The sequence below is a fragment of the Mya arenaria genome, chromosome 3 (assembly GCF_026914265.1).
Source record: "Mya arenaria isolate MELC-2E11 chromosome 3, ASM2691426v1".
In the NCBI taxonomy this organism is placed as follows: Eukaryota; Metazoa; Mollusca; class Bivalvia; order Myida; family Myidae; genus Mya; species Mya arenaria.
The window spans coordinates 4805777-4826976 of NC_069124.1; the positions used below are offsets into that span (position 1 = coordinate 4805777).

The window sequence follows — 21200 nt, forward strand, 5'->3', positions numbered from 1 at the left end:
CTAAACATAATTATTATTTGCTGTTCTGACGAGCAGTTGGTTATAGTTTTCAAGCTTCAAGTATTGTGTTGATAAAAATACTTACGGATCAAATATATAATTTTTTTGTAAAGTATATACCTGAACATTCATTAATTGAACAAATACAATAGCATATGTAAATACATATTTTTTACTCTATGGTATTAAATTTATATACTCATAACATGTAAAAAATATTGTCTTTATTTCCTCAGCGATATTTGGCCAATAAAGTTTCCTACGCGAATACCGGACAGGTCGTCGAGACTGTGTTGTGTTGAATACCTGGACAGGTCGTCGAGACTGTGTATGTTGAATACCAGACAGGTCGTCGAGACTGCACAAAACTGCATAAAACTTCGTCGCCCAACATAAAAGATGTTTAAACATAAAATAATTGGCCGTATAGTGCCCATGTAAGTGCATAAGCCGTCGAAAAGATAAAAAAAATATGCAAACATTGAATAACATGTAGCTAAAATAGGTACACGAATGGTAAATTTGGACTGAAAACACAGTTTCAAGTCACGCAATTTTGTATTTTCACTTTGTAAACAATCAATCGCTCATCTTATACATTCAATAACTTTTTTGTTAAGGCCTCTAGAAACAAAAGTTAAAAAAACGAGAAACGCTTACACGTGTGGTCTCCGGGTAGGCGTATTTATATTGTGAGAATGGTGAGGTAACTTACTTACAAGGTGGAAATATCTACCTGAAACACCGAAATTCCTTCAAACACCGCCATTTTATTCGGCTTCACACAATTTCCCTCACTTAAAATTCGGCAAACACAAATCTCGTTGGACCCCCTGATTTGGAGTTAATTGAATAAGGTGCTGTTCGTGGTGTTTGTTCGTTGTTGTCTTACGCTGAGTGTCGTATTGACCCTTACCCTCTGCTTCAAAACAGGGTTTAAAAACTTGATTGTTGGCTACTGATCTTCTCCCTGTAATGTTCATTGCATTATTGTATCAACAGTCGTTTTTTATAAAATTTATAGTATAGTTTTATTCATGAAATGTCATAGTTCATAAAAAATATACATACGCGTTCCATTAATAAATCCAATATCGCATGATACATGTGTGTGTATATATGGGCATATTAAAATCGCACCGTTTGTCCGTCCGTGCGTCCGTCCGTCCGTCCGTCCGTCCGTCCGTCCGTGTGTCCGGCTCAATCACTCGTGTCCGGGCTATAACTTTCTTTTGTATGGACATATTTAAAAAAATAACTTGCCACATGTGTTCGACATACCAAGAAGACGTGTCGTGTGCAAGACCCGTGTCCCTACCTCTAAGGTCAAGGTCACACTTAGTGTTTATTCACAATCGAATGCTGCATATAAGGACAAAGATTATAGGTTGTCATGTCCGGGCTGTAACTTTCCCTGTTATGGACATATTTTTAAATAACTTGCCACATGTGTTCGACATACCAAGACGACGTGTCGCGTGGAAGACCCGTGTCCCTACCTCTAAGGTCAAGGTCACACTTAAGTGTATATTCACAATGAAATGCTGCATATAAGGACATAGAGTATAGATTGTCGTGTCCAGGCTGTAACTTCCCCTTGTATGGACAGATTTTAAAATAACTTGCCGCATGTGTTCGACATACCAAGATGTCGTGTCACGTGCAAGACCCGTGTTCCTACCTCTAAGGTCAAGGTCACACTTAGTGTTTATTCACAATGGAATGCTGCATATAAGGACATAGAGTATAGGTTGTCGTGTCCGGGCTGTAACTTCCCCTTGTATGGACATATTTTAAAATAACTTGCCACATGTGTTCGACATACCAAGATGACGTGTCACGTGCAAGACCCATGCCCCTACCTCTAAGGTCAAGGTCACACTTAAGTGTATATTCACAATGAAATGCTGCATATAAGGATATAGAGTATAGATTGTCGAGTCCAGGCTGTAAATTCCCCTTGTATGGACATATTTTAAAATAACTTGCCACATGTGTTCGACATACCAAGATGACGTGTCACGTGCAAGACCCATGCCCCTACCTCTAAGGTCAAGGTCACACTTACGTGTATATTCACAATGAAATGCTGCATATAAGGACATAGAGTATAGATTGTCGTGTCCAGGCTGTAACTTCCCCTTGTATGGACAGATTTTGAAATAACTTGCCGCATGTGTTCGACATACCAAGATGTCGTGTCACGTGCAAGACCCGTGTTCCTACCTCTAAGGTCAAGGTCACACTTAGTGTTTATTCACAATGGAATAAACATATAAGGACATAGAGTATAGGCTGTCGTGTCCGGCCTGTAACTTTCCCTTGTATTGACATACTTTTAAATAACTTGCCACATGTGTTCGACATACCAAGAAGACGTGTCGTGTGCAAGACCCGTGTCCCTCTCTCTCTAAGGTCAAGGTCACACTTAGGTGTTTATTCACAATGGAATGCTGCATATGAGAACGTAGAGTATAGGTTGTCGTGTCCGGGCTGTAAAGTTCACTTGTTTGGACATATTATAAAATAACTTGCCACATATGTTCGACATATCAAGACGACATGTCGCGTGCAACACCCGTGTCCCTACCTCTAAGGTCAAGGTCACACTTAGTGTTATTCACAATACTCAGTGTACCAAGTCAGCTTCTTATTCAGACCATTTACTACAAACCCTTACGCGTCAACTTGTAATGAAATCAAAGGACACAATTTATGTAATAGCAGTGTACAACTCGCCCACATCAGGAAATACAAATGTGCACCTGGAAACTGTCCTGCTAGATCAAATAAACCAGATACAGATCAAAGAAAGTCAACCGTCAATTGTTATAACTGGTGATTTCAACCAAAATGCGATAGCCCGTCCAATGCCTCGAATATGCCAGACGCTCATAGAAAAATGATTTCGCCAGTGTTCTCACTCACCGACCCATGTATTAGGTTCTTGTCTTGAGCATATCTATATCTCTGGGTTAGTTGGCATAAGACCGACAACAACACTGACATATTACAATGACCATGCATGGGTGTAATGTGGTGTTTCAAAACATCAATGAGAGGTAATTAGTGTTTTTATAATTATTCCACTTGTCCATAAGCATTCCTTGCTTTATATGATTATGAAATGCTGCATTTATGCACAAAGATGTCATAACCGGGCTGTAATTTTGTCATGTTTACGACAGATTTACAACAAAAACTTAGCACATGTGTTTGGCATATAAAGATTGTGTGTCGTATGCAAGATCCACATGCATACATCAAAGGTCAGTGTTTGATCTTTAACTTTTCATGTACTGACCTTGTTTATAGGTCAATGTCACATTCGGGGGCATTCGTCACATGCTATTACAGCTCTTATTATTAGTATCATAGACTACTTTAAATATATCTGCAAATTCCATATTTTATTCTGCATGTTCTCTAGAAATACATGTTTATTAAATTACTGTAGTGATTTAAAACTGAAAATAAAAACATTGAGTTCTCAAATTTGTCCATCTCCTTTAACACGTTCTTTTTTACTAGTTTCTTTAAACATATTTTAATATACTTTCTTTCGAAAACATTCACTTTAAATGTGATTGTACTTTTGTTTCAACATAATAACACTAAACTTTTAAATTGTTCGTACATTTTTAGGCAACTATTTCTTGTGCATCTGTTATTCGTCAATCTGTAATTTCTTCAGTTTTGCGGCAACACATTCTGTAAGGGCCACATACGCAATCTGCAAAAAAAAATTTTTTTTTAAATTAGTTATGTTCATTTCAAATGATATAAATTAAAGGATGCTACGCAATGCCTTTTTACTAAATTTCTCTTCGTTTCTACATACCTTTTGTCGTGAACCCGTCCTAGGGAGCTTGTCAAAAATAAAGTAGTAATCTGGACGTAAAACTTCATTCAGCTGAATATAGAAGTTGTAAGAATATAGCACTATATTATGTCTTCGTAAATGGTTAAAGTATGTTAGATACTGGACTGTTTTAGTATTCATGCAAAATGTGTTCTTGTAATATCAAACTAGTATGGTGCATATACCGTAAATATTAATAAGGCGGCTTTGATTTTCTTTTAGAAATGTCTGGCTTGTAAACCCCTAGCTGAACAGTCCCTGTTTCGTTTTGGTTCTGATGCCCATGGCAGGATAACAAATTTTCTGTGTATTGTTTCTGCCTAATTGCTGTAATCAAAAAGGGGCTGCGCCGTTTATGCTTCGACTAATTAATATTCATCGATCTGAGACTAAGACTTTAACAGTAGAAGTAATATTTTACCTCCTGTTCCATAGATGTCCTTAGTTCTTGCTCAGTGACATGGCAATCCTCCTTCACTCTAAAATATATAACAAACATGTTCCCGTATACCTTTGTGGTTCATTTTATTTCAATGTTAAAAAAGTGATTTCATCACATGCAATGTATTTCATTTTGTTCATATTTTCTTGATGACATATTATTGGGTTTAAATATTAGAAAAAAGGTTCAAGCAAGTTTTATTCTAAATATTAGAAGATCTTGATATAAAATATTTTATTCGAATGAGCTTCTCGAGGAAATCTTACTCAACACAGAGGCAAATATCATCTCCTTTGATGTCGTTTGGAATACCAACGACCTGTAATTCAAAATGGCGTACACTATAGGTTCAACAAATTGATATTAGCGCTAATTATTTAAACAGAACATCACAGAACAGAATATTCACAGAACAGAACAGAACATCATGGAACAGAACATCACATAACAGAACATCACAGAACAGAACATCACAGAACAGAACATTCACAGAACAGAACATAACATTATAAAACAGAACATCACAGAACATCACAGAACAGAACAGAACATAATTTTATTCGACTTATACCAACAAGGTACATAGCCATATAATAGACATACATTTATATAACGTGAATTCCACATGTCACATAGTACAGATTCGATACAGGTAATGTCTATATGAACATATGAATAATTGTCCAAACGTGAACAAATAATATGCAAATGATAAAACATGAGGATGAGCTGGTAAAACTAATCACCATATGTAATGGCAGTTATATGTTTAAGAGCTTCTTTTATATATTTGGATAATTTAAATACAGTATTTTTGTTGTCCGTGTTCGGCTTTTATCTTCTCTTTTATCCACCAAAACCGGAATCAAAGCTCATATATTGATTAGATATTAGTTTTTAACCCATTTACACTATTTTAATTGAAAACGAATCTATTAAATATCCAATTATTCCATAAAACTGTCAGGAAATTTTTCACCTGTTACATCTGTATCACGTGACACATTCGACTCCTCAGACTTTAAATCTGTTATTCAAACCGATACTGAGTCAAATGAAACTATATTGTAATGAACCGTTTATTTGTAAGATAAAAGATACAAGAATCTTTGTTTAAAGTCGGGTATATGAAAACAGTTTTTTTAGCTCAGAGCTATTTTAAGACATGAATGAAAAGTTGGTAACAACATTAGAACTGGAAAATAAACCTTTGCGTTAAGCACTCGTTCGTCTTTTTTCACAACTTCTAAAATGACACTCGGAGAGACGGTTTCTGAGAAATGATTGAATCTGACCATTTCGGACTTTCGGCCAATGTATGTCACGTGTCCAGTCTCGTCCATTATTCCAATGTCGCTGAAACAATAAAAAAACACAAAAGGAACTAATAGATGATATATTTGGTTTTAAGTTATTAGATTTCGGATAAATTCACGTGAGGACAGAAAACAATGTCAAAATATAAAGAAGAAAAGTGTATTGCTAGTAAATTCTACCCGAAGTGGTGCCATCCATTATTGTCCGGATGTTTTGTTTGTGCAGTACGTTCTGGGTCGTTGAAATAATATTTTAGTATGGGCCATCCTCTCAAACATATTTCCCCCTGGCTTCCGATAGGAACAACATCGTCCATTTCGTTTACTAGCTTTACCTAGATGTAATACAGAGCAGATTCAGTTAACGATGATCCTGATTATTATTTAGCCAATTAAGTGTATTACGTAATGTGAATAAAACATTTAGCGCTGACATCGGCTTTTCAATTAAAATGAATAGCTGATTATCTGTAGCAATATGTGTTTGCTGTTTTGGTTGGCATTCAATATTGGTCTTAATTGAATCTAAGAACGATGCAGCTAATCGGACTGCTCTTTATAAATAACGGATCTATACAGTGAATGGAGTCAATTATGTATGACCATAAAATTGACTTAAGTTGCATATTGAATACCACCCAAGCTTCACGTTATGCTATTTGGAATCTTAAGGAATCCGACACCCAATTTAGTGAGTTCTCTGAAAGCTCCATTAACCTTATTGATAAACTTGGATGTCTGATAATCCCATATAATGTTGGTTTCATTCGAAGGGTATTTGCTTGCTCATGTCTTATTTGCGGAATAATTGACCAAAGTACATTGCACGTACAGTTATTACAGAGTGTATATTTGCTCGTTATTTCAACTAAAATCTAAACCGATCTATTTTGCAATATTTGAAGGCCAATACAGCGTTTTAAACAATATTTTATATTTCTTTTTTCTACACACAAAACCCTTCTAAGAATACCAAAATAATAATGGTATCACCAGACATCCAAATAGGGTCGGATTCCTTAATTTTGCTTTTAAACAAGTTAATCGAGAATTGGGACTGTCCTAGTTTCTGTTATCAGTTTTGGAGAGTAACTGCTTTGAACTATACTACTAATACCAATGATACCTCACAATGGGGAAGTGGGAAGCCTATTGAATTAAATCTTTGTTCGGGTGTCGACCACCGCACTGATGTAGCCAAGCCCGCGAAGCATTCCGTGGCACCATAGATGGTCTGCAAGAACGTGAAAGGCATGCGTAGTTACATACGCACGTGCTCGTATGATTTAGGGATTCATTTTATGTTGGTCACATGTTCAGTATTATTGTGTGATCCCTTCTTAGTCAATACTTTACCTAATATGGTCTAAATGTCTTCTAGATTGTAACCTATTTTCAGAAGGCGGGAAACTAAATGACGTTCTGTCTGTAAAGCTGTAAAACAACAAAGCTCAACGAGTACGTATGGTACTTTTTGCAGGCTGACAGGCGAAACCATTGGCTGGAAAAGTAGCTTATAATGTAATTATTTGAAGCTGAAAAAACATAAGACCAACGTACAATCATGTCGGAGAAAGTATTGAGGAGTTTTGTCTTGACGTCCTTAGTTATTATTTGGCCAACCAGGTTTCCTCCACGAAGACTTGACAAGTCGTACTTTTCCCGGTTGGAAGACTGTATCGTGTGAATGAACTCAAACGGCATCCCAGAATGCCACACAATTCTAGAAATAAAACATTGTTATACATGCTATTATATTTTATTACTTTAGTTTAAAGATTCGATATAAAGTAATCAAAAATTCACTGAGTGTCTTTCTGAACGTTATCTCCGTGTACCGGCGTCATAACGGATTAATATTTTGGATTAAAACATTACCTGTTTTCGTGTACAAACTTCATGAAAACATCAGCACAGTCCGTATACGGCACGAGGTCACGTGGTGCGATAACCCCGTGATCACCGTGCATGACGAGCCCAAGTAGTGTCAGGACGCACGTGTCATCTTGTATCGGGTTCATGATGCTAATTACTTCCTAAACGACAGAAATGCATACTTGTGATAAACTTATGTCAGTTTAAACGTTTAAATTTGTGATGCAGCATTCATCAGTGATTGGCCGGAAATGATTAAAGTACAAACTGATGACATTTATCGAAAATGCTTCCGTACCAGTTACATCATATATGAATAGGGTAAATCGTCAATATTACATAGCCGGTTTCCATTCTCTCTTAAATCACCCAATATTAGTTAACGAGCCAAAAACCTCTTCCGTGTATGGACGCATGCGCTGTTGGCAAAATTTGGCGAGGTTGACCATGGCATGATGCGTATGTGCTGACACTTTATAACTGGTACTTGAAGTTCCCTACAAAAAAGCAACAAATAAAGTTCAAAGACTAGCAGGTCAATCAGCTAATACATTTGAATGTATGAAATACGTAAGATTTATATTTATAAAAATTGGCAATATCATACGTACACTTGAGGCTATCATGTAGGCCACATCGTCGATGGAGACTGACTTAGTGGCCGTCTTAAGTTGCTGTTCAGCGATCGCCTGTCCTGATGCTAGGAACTTCTCGTATGGTAGAAAATCTCTATGTAACAGTATTGTTAAATGAATCAGTTTACAAGGCTATGGTACATTCATTCCTATAGTTAAAGGTAACGCAATTTTAATTATCATGTCACGTTTTAAGATTGACATTTGAACAATTATGCTGACTTTATGGCCAAAACAAATTAACATTATACAAATAACATTATTTGAAATAAAAATGTAAAGTCAATAAACGTACTTAGGTGATTTTTATATATATTAAGTCATCATGATTCTTCTATTGTAGTATATAATTAAAATATGACTCACGGATCGGCTGGCTGGTGACTGACCAATACAACGTTTCCATCGTGGCTGTAACATATAAATCTAGGTAACTCCCATGTTTCCAGTTTATTAGAACTCATGGTTCACAACAGCCTACAGCATAAAAGACAAAGCAGACAATAAAGAAAAATAACATTGCCATTGTTGACGATTACTAAATGCCGCCGACAAACATATTGTTCACTCGTTCTGGATCGTCATCTGATCGGCGTTTTTCTTCGCTTTTCTGCTGCAACACGGGTGGCCTTGAAGTCTGGAAACATACGGCCTTAATTTTCTGGTGTAAATCAAAGGCAGACGTGGGTGCCATGAAACATGAGAACATGCGGGATAAGCCCATACAAAAATGACTGTTTCCGGTTGCTTTGTAGGCTTGGGTCATAGCCAGAAGATTATTTATGAAATTGCTTATGTGGTCATCACTCAATGTTCTCTATGAGCGTGCGGTTCAAACGTTCCACAGATGGGTTGCCATTCCGAAACAGCTCTGTGATGACGCGGCTCTCAATGCTGCCCAGAATGTAGCAATTAGGAAAAAGATGAATGGACAATTTAGTTTTAGTATATGTACTAAGCAGTTGTTGTTTTCTTGGACTTGCAGTGTACGACATTGGCGTTAGTGAGTGAATTTGACGTTAATGACCAGAATATACTCGCATTCACCTTTTGATCTTTGGTGATACAGATACTTGTGTAGTTCCCGATGCTTGTATGGGGACAAGATTATTAATATAATGGACGAGACAATCATTCAAATATTTCAATGTATTAACTAACTTAAAGGCACAATAATCTATCAACAGGACACCAGACACAGATAACATCAATATTAAATACATCATCAAAGTATAGCCTTAATATTAACTAAAATGTACTACTGTTTGCAAACGAACGTTACATAAGTATTTAATGCTCGTGACCTTGGATCCACCCAAAACGTAAATGAACGTTACATAAGCATTGAATGCTCGTGGCCTTGGATCCACCCAAAACGTAAATGAACGTTACATAAGCATTGAATGCTCGTGGCCTTGGATCCACCCAAGACGTAAATGAACTTTAAATAAGTATTGAATGCTCGTGGCCTTGGATCCACCCAAAACGTAAACGAACGTTACATAAGCATTGAATGCTCGTGGCCTTGGATCCACCCAAAACTTAAATGAACGTTACATAAGCATTGAATGCTCGTGACCTTGGATCGACCGAAAACGTAAATGAACGTTACATAAGCATTGAATGCTCGTGGCCTTGGATCCACCCAAAACGTAAATGAACATTACATAAGCATTGAATGCTCGTGGCCTTGGATCCACCCAAGACGTAAATGAACTTTAAATAAGTATTGAATGCTCGTGGCCTTAAATCCACCCAAAACGTTAATGAACGTTACATAAGCATTGAATACTTGTGGCCTTGGATCCACCGAAAACGTTAATGAACGTTACATAAGCAGTGAATGCTCGTGGCCTTGGATCCACCCAAAACGTAAATGAACGTTACATAAGCATTGGTATATATATAAGCGGGGCATGAACACATAACCGACTGAGTAAAAGTAGTATTAGTATTAAGTTAGCCGGTTATATTTCGGTAAAGGAATTTAGTTAACTTCGCGCATGCGTGGCAGCGAGCGGGGCTCTTAAACTGCTAACCCTGGGCCCGACAAGACGTGTTTGAGGGATTAATCCTAATATACGGCCATGCTGTCCAACCTACAGTGACCGTGAGTTGAATTAATACAATGATGGCGACGAGGTCTACAAAAAGAATTTGCGGAGGGGAAGAGAATAGGTCAATAAATGAATTTTGACGAGTTCGCTTGCAGCCTGAAATTCGGTGTTCACGCCTTTAAAAAACCCTTGGATGCTAAACTCAACCTCTTAGGATGAATAATTATGCATTTCCTTGTATATTTAACTCAGAAATGCATGAATAAAGCTCTTTGCAAGAGTCCTGAGAACACGTGAACCGTCTGTGGAAATTTGACAGTTGAACGGAAACGCGTTACACGCATGCGTCAATCCAAGATGGCCGGGCCCAGGGTAAATGTAAACAAATGAGTACTTGCTTATATTGAAGTTAATAACGACTGTTTAACACACGGATTGTTTGTAATTTGTTATTTTAACATGTGTTTTTATACTTTCAGTATATAATACGTACATTGCCATAAGCTGTCATTGCTGAATTTGGCAGTTTTGTTGAGTGATGAGGTACAATTTGTAAGATCTTGCAGATCTGTATTTGGTAACTAGTTAATTGATAAGCAAAGGAACTAGAAAATGGACATTTGTTTGCATTTATAAACAGCAGGAAAGAGCCATGAATATGTATATGGGATAGTTCTCCAGGAATTGAAATATCAATGCATGGTTGTCAAAGATTCTGTACATGCCGGATTGAGTTGGCGTATTCCACGCTATAGTATTGATATTTTACCTCTTTCATCAGGATACAGAGCTTGTTACACAAGCGTTCGGATCAAGCGCTGTTGTGACAGATGGTTTCGGGATCCTGAAAGTGGGTGGTGTTGGTGTTGTTACATCAAGGTGTTAGTCATCAACCCGTTGCACGGGCAGACATATCAATGGACGTAAGTTGTAATCGTTTTGCATCATTGATACATTACCAGGCTAAACATCCTGTATACAGTTACACTGTACTAACAAAGTCTGTTTGAAAATTTAAATTTGAATATCTTATTTGTTAATTAATTGTTAATTAAAAATAAATAAATTGATTTTCTTTAATGCTTCTATATGTAAACTGTTCTTGTGTTTTGATCTTCAAATAATTACTTTCGTAAATTTAACTAAATTTTATTTACACTTTGACCTTGAGTAACTGGATGATATTGAGAGAATGGCGGAATACATTAGCCAAGGTGTTCTTGCTCATTTCATGACAGACAATGAAAAAAGAAAGAATATAGTGTACGTCAATTTTGTGATTCTCGAACGCTTGCAGCGTGTAAAAGGTATTGGTAAAAAATGTGCACTTGCAGTGCTGAAATACCGTACTGAGATCAAGAAAAATCTGACTGTGACAGCCTCTTCCAGAAGATTCTGTCAAACCTCCGCTTACCATGGACCCGGCACATGAACCGGTACTTGGACTTCACAGCAAATATGAAACTGGAGGAAGTTGAGGTGGAGCACAAGGAGCCACCAATCCAGGCTATAAACTTGTCACAGGACAGTTTCTTCCCACTCTTTACTTAAAGTATGTCAAATGGTTTGGAGGAATACGAAAATGATTCTGGAGTTGTTCTCACGTTAGACCAAATTAACGGCAATGATGATGCTAGAATGATGAGAGAGGAAGTCGAACACATGGCCCAAGAACTGAACGCCCTGCAAAAGATGCACTTAAACTTCTTTGGAAGAGTTCGAAAGATACAAGAGACAAAACACACCAAGAGAAGTTGAGGAAGTGACCAAAGCGGATGAACCTGCAAACGTTTCCACTCAGTACAAACATACACCCCAAGATGCTGCCTGGAGTCTAAGCAGGTTTCCAGCATGTCCGAGAGGCGTTGCAGTAGAAGACAACCATGTGTCCCGTCAGCGAACAAAATCAAGACGCCTGAAGGAGGATAGGGTGTGTCATACAAGATCCACTTCTTCTTCAACAAGCCCAGGTTTGGTTGATAGACTAGGCGCCTTGACGGTTCGAGAAAAACCAGCGAAGAAGGTAAAGAAAGACTTCCAGGCATTAAATTCAGAAGATTTAAAATATTTGGCATATCTAGCTGGTTGGCCTTTCGTAAAAAGTTTGAAATGTGTACTGACTATTATAATATAAATGGACTGAAACTGAACGCTTGCAGCGTATTGTATGAAGCTTAACAGGAAAAGCTGGTGAGTTTTATGCCTTTTATTCAGAAGTCGTGACTTTCACATGTGCCACTTTGAAAACTCGTCTAGGTGAGCGTTTCGGAACAAGGGAGGTTATAGAGACGTCCAAAGTCAAGTTTCGACAAGCCTTGCAGACACCAGATGAGACTCTCGAAGACTGGGCGGATCGACTACTTGAGCTCGCCATCCATGCCTTTTATAACCTTCCAGAGTGGCATTTAACAGAAGATGTTGTTCACCATTTCTGCCAGGGATGTACCGTCAAGGAAGCTGGTAAGCATGCCCTAACTCAAAGGCTAAAGTCATTTGAAGTGGCTATGGATACAATGAAGATTTATCCAGCATATCTCCCAGGCCATTGATGGGAAGAGGGAGAAACAGAGAGAAGTTTCTGTCAATGCAGTACAGGAAATAGCAACGAAAACGACTATGCTGGAGAGGATGGACAGGTTGACAAAGACAGTAGAAGATCTACAGCGTCGACAAAATAGTCCTCGGTATAACCAGAGACCAAGACGGAGGATGGGTAACCGGTGCTTTAATTGTGGGAAGAGGGATATTTTAAAGTTGATTGTCCAGAGCCACAACCTGGGAATAGGTGTAGTGAAAATGAGAATTAACCGGATGTAGAGGTATTATGTGTGAATAATTTTCAAGAAAAACTCTACAGTATATGCGGACGCGCAAATTATACTGGTGATGAATGAATGCTTAGCTTACAGCTATAAATTTGAAGTTGGAGGATTTGTTATTCAGTGGGCTGTAACCTTTTGTGTAACGAAAAAGACCAAGGACTTGAGAGCTGCCTCCAGCACCTCTGATCGATCGAGAGAGGAAGAGCTGCCTCCAGCGATTGCGGGCGGGGAGTTGGGACTGGAGCGGGGAGTTGGGATCCGAGTGAAGTCTGTAACACCAAAGCTCTGCAGTACAAGTGTGTCGCATATAAACCAAGGCAAGACATGGCACTCAACATGAGGTTGAAGAAGCAGAGTATGTATGGTAAACAACATGCGTTAAAGGTAGCCCTATTGAACTGTGAAATGAACAGGGGGTAAGCTGGCATGAAGGAAAAAAGCAATTAACTTAAAAATTACTGGGTATTATGGAAGTAGCAAACAAAACAGACCAGCATAAAACGTAATGACCAATGCAGTAAGCGTATGCAATGTGGAGAACATGAAATTGTCTAGTGAGGACAATGACCGTCCCGAACCCGCTGTTACGCAGCAACCTATCTCTTTCTCTACTTGACCTTTTCCTCAACTACTACATAATTTACAATGACAACTTCAAGGAATACAAGACAGAATCCCGCGTCATTTGACTCTACAAAGACTCCACACCGTGGAGCACCAGCTGCACCCTCCAACCAACCTTTCAGGTGAGCTGTGATGCCAAAGGTGACCGGAACATTTATTTCTCCCATCAGGTATGAAAGGTAACCTAGGCCAGTTGTCCAATATGATATTCCTGACAGCACAAACGAACCCCTATGCCAAGACACATGCTTTACAAGCTCATAAACATGAGTGTTATAAGGATTAAAAGCTTTTCAAGCTTTTAAATTAAGACCATACCCAGTAGTCAGTCTAATCAAACACAAACAATATGTACACTAAAAGTGCCTTGGGATATTTTCAGGTGATATTGAGGTTTATCTTGAAAAACGACATTAGTGTCGTTCCTGACCATTGAGTGCTACTTGAACCTCAATTGATAGAAGAGGGGTGATGATATGGCGGGAGAGTGAATGTTTTCAAGATAAAAACGCATTGAATATCTCAGGAGTATATAAAAAAGTTGTGCTTACAGCATGTGAAAAACAAGAACATGAGAGTAAATTGTGAAAGCTTGCAGGTCACAATTTATGTACTAATTGTTACTTTTGGCATTTCAGGTACAATTGGTATATTATATCAGTACTAGTGTAATAGGTTCACACTTTCTTTCAATTAAGTAAATTTTGGAATATTTAAATACTTCTTATTGTGTGAACTATTCTTTTTAGGACCCAAATTGTTTTGGATTACTAGTACTGATGTTTTCATAAATTGGTTAGGGTTTTCTAAATTATTTGATAAGATCGGCTAATATTTTTGTGTGAAGTCCACGCGTGCATTTTATAGTCCTTAAATTGAAGTTAAATGTAAATCTCTAAATTACTCCCTCCCCTGTTTAGGCTCTTTTTATAGAGTGGGGAGGAGTGTGGTAAAAGTATTAGTATAAGTTAGCCGGTTATATTTCGGTATAGGAATCTAGTTAACTTCGCGCATGCGTGGCAGCGAGTGGGGCTCTTAACCTCTAACCTTGGACCCGTCAAGACGTGTTTGAGAGATTCATCCTAATATACGGCATGGACGACAAGTTAGTTCCTTATTGCTTATTCCTTTTTCGAATAAGGAATAGGGAACTAGTTCCCTATTCCTTATTCAAAATAATAATACATTTGAACGATGATATAAGATTATTTTATGTTCGAACAGATGTTTTCGTCTGTAATTTGTTTGGTATGAAAACAAATGTTCGAATATTCAGCTTCAAGATCAAGGAAACGTTTGCGTTTACAACGGCATGCGCGCAGGTAGTCTTAAGCCCGCAAAATCCGAAGAACTACTTCTTTTCGTGTCGTTTTAACCCATTTTTTGTGATTAGTAGAGATTAGTTGTATTGCGGTCCCAGTATGAGTTTTTGCTTGTTCGGCTATTTCCGCGCTGTATTTCTGCATCCCGGCGTTTTATTTTTAGCAGAATATAACTATTTTTAGATCGCTTTATATATATATCAGATTAATGTGGATCAAAATAATGGGGGCTTTGGTAGGAAGGTAACAATGATATTCAATCTGAGTTCAGCCCAAGATCATTGGCACCGGATTTTTAAACTCAAACATTTTTTTAAAAAAATCAAAAAAAATCTTATAATTCCTCACTAAAAATTGTAATACCGAATATGTGAAAAAATATTGAAAAATATATTTTTTTAAATATGCACTTTGTACTGTATATTATACTTAGTATAATATACAGTACAAAGTGCATATTTAAGAAAAAAAATATTTCGCAATTCTTAAAAGAATTCTTAAATTTTCACCAATTGCACAAAAAAAGCCCGTTGCTAGGCAACGAAATGGAATACGAAAAATCTGAAACATACAAAATTAACCGAAGCTCTCATTGTATGAAAACCATTTTAAATTTCATTTTCAATGGATGTACGCTTATTTCTTAGCGGGGCCTCTAAGTAATACTGCTGTTGTGTCAGCTATAGACGCAGCAGCAGCAGCAGTAGTAACAACAACAACAACAACAACAACAACAAATATAAGCAATAGAAACACGACAGTGACTCGAATTGGTATAGAGTATGTTAGTTAAAGGTGGGGGGTCAATATTTTATAGATAAAATCGGGGGTTCATTATTTTATAAGGGGTGTCAGTATTTATAGAAAGGGGTCATTATTCTATATAAAATAATGACCGGGGGGGGGGGGGGTAATTATTCTATGGGGGTCAGTTTACAACGTTACACCGGTCATCGCATGTGAATGTGCGCATACAATAATTTGCCCTCCACGTGACAAAATATCAGATGCAGGGGTGCGTTTCAGATAGATTTTACGATCTGCCATTATCGCAAATGTACAATCATAATGACGACCAACTTAATAATAAACATAAAGGCGTTTAAGAAACGTCTTGTAAACTCTCCAGTCGTTTGGAAAAACCAACGATGGCGTAACGTTAAAGCAAATGACGGTCTGAAGTGAAATGACGTCACATCATACTACTACTACTACTACTACTACTACTACTACTACTACTACTACGACTACGACTACGACAACGACTACTACTACTACTACTACTACTACTACTACTACTACTACTACTACTACTACTACTACTACTACTACGACAACGACTACTACTACTACTACTACTACTACTACTACTACTACTACTACTACTACTACTACCGCCACCGCCACCGCCACCGCCACCGCCACCACCACTACCACTACCACTACTACTACTACTACTACTACTACTACTACCACCACCACTTCTCATCTGCTGCTGCTGCTGAAAGTGTTGGGAGAGGTAGAGTAACCATAGGACCCTGAAAATATCAGTCTTATACGTTGTATTCCAAGAACAAAAGCGTCTAGAATAATCAAAAAACACTTGTGGATTATTGTAGACGCCTTTGTTCTAAGAACACGACATAATAATGAGTGCTTGCTAGTGACTACTTAAACCAATGATGATATAGAAGTTTCTGCCTGGAAATCCGATCCTCCCTAGCAAATTTGGTGTAAATACGATAATAATTGGACAACAACAACATCGGAATTCTTTAGGCTGACAAGTTATTTTAATGATGCTGACACTGATTTTTAAATCATAATGCGACGACGACGTAGGAGATAATAATGATATGATGATGCGACACGACGACAATGATGATAATATTAATAATGATAATGTAACGGCCACGACTAAGATGATGATAATTGAAATAACAATAATGCAACGACGGCAATGATAATGATTATAACGATATTATGATGCGTAGTTGTTGTTGTTGAAACTGATGTGAACTGAGCGTATTTCATTTGGAAAAATGTTCGAAGATACTGTTTTGACTGGTAGGTTTCATTGTATAAAGACATTCATAATTCTATCTTCATTTTTTTTCTACATGGCACATTGATAACCATTTCCGATTTAAACTAACCAAACGATCTCGTTTTTTTTCGTCTTGTACTCTCCTTGCTGCATTTGCAGCAATTTTTTACTTGTTTGGAATATACGCAGGAATATGAGAGTCATCGCAGATGTTTTGTCGGCAACAGTGGAGATGCTTTGTTTGGAAATGAAATAACATGGTAAGAGACAGGTGATTCTTTGAGACAATGGTCAGAAAGAATACACAAACAAATACGGCGGAATACATTCCGCAACAAGGAAACATGCTGATATTGTCGACGTTAATAAGGCCCGCATAGAGTGTTAACTGTAGACTAACCTGTCTACACATATATATTCATTTCATTTACAAAACAAATACATTGAAAAGAAAATGGACATCTTATTTAAATTCATGGTGATTTTATTATGTACACAGGGCGTTTAAGATATACCACGCTCATGGTATTTTCCAAGTCTCGTCAGTTATCCATGTTCAGCTAACTTTTGATATGTAAACAATGTATTACCTGTTGAAAAGAGATTGAATCGGATCTTCGCAAACGTTTTTAAAATTGTTCTTATTGTATTATTAAAAATGTAAATAGACATATACATTCCGTAAATATGTTCACAACAATTTGAAAATGACAGATACCTTCGTTGCAAGTCCTTGAGAATCTCTATCGTCCCTTGAGCATGATCTCTGCCAATGTAGGCTACAACAGGCTTCGACTGAAATATGATGATAATGCTGTAGCTGCGGCTAAGGCTTTTGTGTTTTTGTTTTTTCGTTTTAGAAATCTCGCTGACCATTGGAAAGTAAAGCAAAATTCAGCAAATAATACCAAATAAATGACTTTTTATTAAACTTAATTTGGTATACATGAATGTTTACTTTATGTGATTAATTCTGCATGTTTTTCATATAATGTAAATATTCTTGAGAATGACTGTATAATAAAATTAAAATACACATATTTGCATAATCATTGAATGGTAATAAGTATATCGGCTTACTTTCAAGAAATATGCCAGCTGGGATTCGGGATGTGCAACACGAACGGGCTGTTGGAAGAAAAAATGGCCTTGATAACTACATTTTAATTTCAGTTATTTCATAAGTTTTTTTAAACAATATCCAATTTTCGCGTCCGTTTTTTAAACATGAATTATGGTGAAATAGTAAGTATTCTTCAGTATCGAATCGCTATTACGAAAACTGGTATGGACATACTTTTATGCACCGAAGATGCTTTAAATGTCAGACATACCGCGAGAATTGCAAGTCCTATTTGGACGACGGCGAAATACCAGACGACAAACTCTGTGTCTGCCACCCCAGTCAAGAACACGTAGTCGCCTTTTTTGGCTCCGGACGCCAAAAGCGCTTTGGAGACACAATCTGCCTAAAAGTAAGTAAAAATCTCCTTTCTCACAATTATATTCTTCTAAAAACAAATGCTTGTAGTTTTAGTCATTGTGAATTTGAAATTAGTTTATGGTTTGTATGACTGATCATTTGTTGTACCTTTCTTTTTAACTCCCCTAGGGTGACACTCTGTCCAAACTCTGGGGCTTTAATAACGATGCGGTCCGGATTTTCCAGTGCTTTCTGTCCGAGGACTTCTCCGATGGTGGCGCCACTAAGTGGCGTCTCGCACACACCATGATAGTAGCTCTTTGTAAGAGGCTTGCCGCTCGGCCTGGCCTCTCTTTTGATGATACAAACACGAATATAAAAATACAATTCAATCACATTTTACAAAGGGATTTGGATAACATTCTTTTGTCATCAGGAAACCTATCTTTTGAATGCAACAAGTGGCAACTAGAACATTGACTCTACAACATACTGTCAAAGACAAAAGAGTCATCAAATGATATAAGGACATCAACAAATAGAACTATCACTTGATGTAAATAATAACCCAACTACGCAACCTTCTTGTAATAATCACTGACAGTGAGTTACCCTCGTGAAATTCCCTATGTCGGTGAGAAGGCATCAATTAAGTTAATGGTCCTACTAATAGAATTAAAGACTATACCATTGGGGAAATAAAGCGTGAAATTATTAGTTTTTAAAAGTAAGCACACTTTTAAATTGAGTTTAAAAATGTTTATTTTGTACAGTTGAAGTCAATACCGCAAACATATATAAAGTAATGGAGGGAAGAAAACAAATAATAGCATAAAAAGGGCATCCACAGACTGCCATATCTGCATCAATAATTACATATGAAGTTTGAGGTCAATACCGCTAAGACCTTTCACGATATACTCTTGACAAACATACCAATTAAGTATGACAATTAACAAAGGGCATTTACTCGAAAAATACAGCACCCAGAATTATGGTTCCCGGCACTGAGATCTATCGGTAAATGTAGTTTGAAGTCAATACCTCAAAACAACTGGAGTAATGGAGAAAAGTATACGTGTTGGGGGTATAACTAGACAGACAGACAGACAGACGCATGGCCTTCATATCATCAACTTTCTGTACAAATAAGAGTTGACAGATGCATACATGGGCGTTGCATGAGCTACAAACAGACAGCCAAAGACACAGTCTTCCTCACATTCAATTTCTGTACAAATGAATATGACAGATGCATACACAGGCGTTGCATGAGCTACAGACAGACAGCCAAAGACACAGTCTTCCTCACATTCAATTTCTGTACAAATGAATATGACAGATGCATACACAGGCGCTGAACGTTCTACGGCGACCAACACAATGGGCATCAAAACTCTTCATTGAAGAAAAGCGCCAACATGTATATATATATACATGTATATATTTTTTTTTTAATTTTGAAATAAAATTACTCGAATGGATTATAATGGATGTTAAAAGTGTTAATAATATACATAAAAATTCGAAACATTTTTGGCTAACCCATTAGTCAATCTTGCTAAAAGTAAGCGTTTAATGGAAATAAGTTCAATCAGATTGTCCATTTGGTCTGTACAGTTCAAATAATCTTTACATCTGCTATTCCGGATGTGTTCTAATCATATTATTATAAGAATTTAACCAACAGGCTTATGGGAAATCCTGACTTGAATTATGACTTACTGACCAACACGTAACGAACCGACAGACAGACACCACAGCAACGTGTAAGCGATGGAAACATAGATATAGTGTGATAGCACGTTAATCAAATATGTGCATATATATCCAACTTGCAACGATCAAAATTATCGTTTATGTGCGTGATAACAAAATAGAGGTCTAGTCACAAATAGTTTAACATCAGATAACCAATAAAGGACAGCCGCACACTTGATAAAATGTTAACTCACGAGACCCATTTCAGTTTTGTTATGTAATCCTGTGTCGTTGAAGTTATGGACTGCAAAAGACGCCTGTTTTTCAATCAATGAGTCAATTGATCAGTAGCCGATTGAGTTTGACTCAACGCAGCATAAAAGTGGGCAGATTTATGTTGCATTTTCTTAATCCTGGCCCAAAGCGTTGTAAAACGTTCATTTGCCTCGCCAGAAGTACCTTCGACATCATAAAGTCTTTCCTCTTGCTAGCTGCATCCTCCCATCGTTAGACATCCGCCCCCATCGGTAGCCGCACCTTCCCATCGCAAGACATCCGCTCCTCTCGGTAGCCGCACCCTCCCATCGTAAGACATCCGCTCCCATCGGTAGCCGCACCTTCCCATCGCAAGAGATCTGCTCCCCTCGGTAGCCGCACCTTCCCATCGCAAGACATCCGCTCCCATCGGTAGCCGCACCTTCCCATCGCAAGACATCTGCTCCCTGCTCCCCTCGGTAGCCGCACCTTCCCATCGTAAGACATCCGCTAGACACACCTTCCGGCCATAAGTGACATCCGTTCCTCCTGCTAGACGCACCTACCTGTCGTAAGAAATCAGTTCCACTCGCTTAACGCATCTGTCATTCATGTCGTTAGACATCTGTTCCCCACAAAAGACGCACATTCCCGTCGTTTGACATCAGCCCAACTCCCAAGACGCATCTTCCTGTCGTTAGACATCAGCTCCACTCGCTAGACACATCTTCCTGTCGTTAGACATCCGTTCCCCTCAAAAGACGCACCTTGAAAAATAAATACCTTTTAAAGTCGCAGAATTGTTTCTTCATTGTCGCA

The 21200-nt window shown here is 37.8% G+C and overlaps 1 protein-coding gene across 1 annotated transcript; it reads right to left on the minus strand.

Annotated features, from left to right (window-relative positions):
* Positions 1–3459: 3459 nt before the first annotated feature.
* Positions 3460–20878, minus strand: LOC128228331 (uncharacterized). The gene is made up of 17 exons (XM_052939591.1): positions 20664–20878; positions 18594–18777; positions 18337–18471; positions 18083–18130; positions 17721–17797; positions 8497–8541; positions 8107–8224; positions 7891–7992; positions 7499–7656; positions 7181–7343; positions 6747–6854; positions 5801–5955; positions 5513–5660; positions 4571–4623; positions 4284–4341; positions 3842–3913; positions 3460–3733 (listed from the first exon to the last, which is right to left on the minus strand). Exons 1-17 carry the CDS (start codon positions 20876–20878, stop codon positions 3668–3670), a joined length of 1905 nt encoding a protein of 634 aa, XP_052795551.1. The 3' UTR covers positions 3460–3667.
* Between the last annotated feature and the right edge of the window lie 322 nt (positions 20879–21200).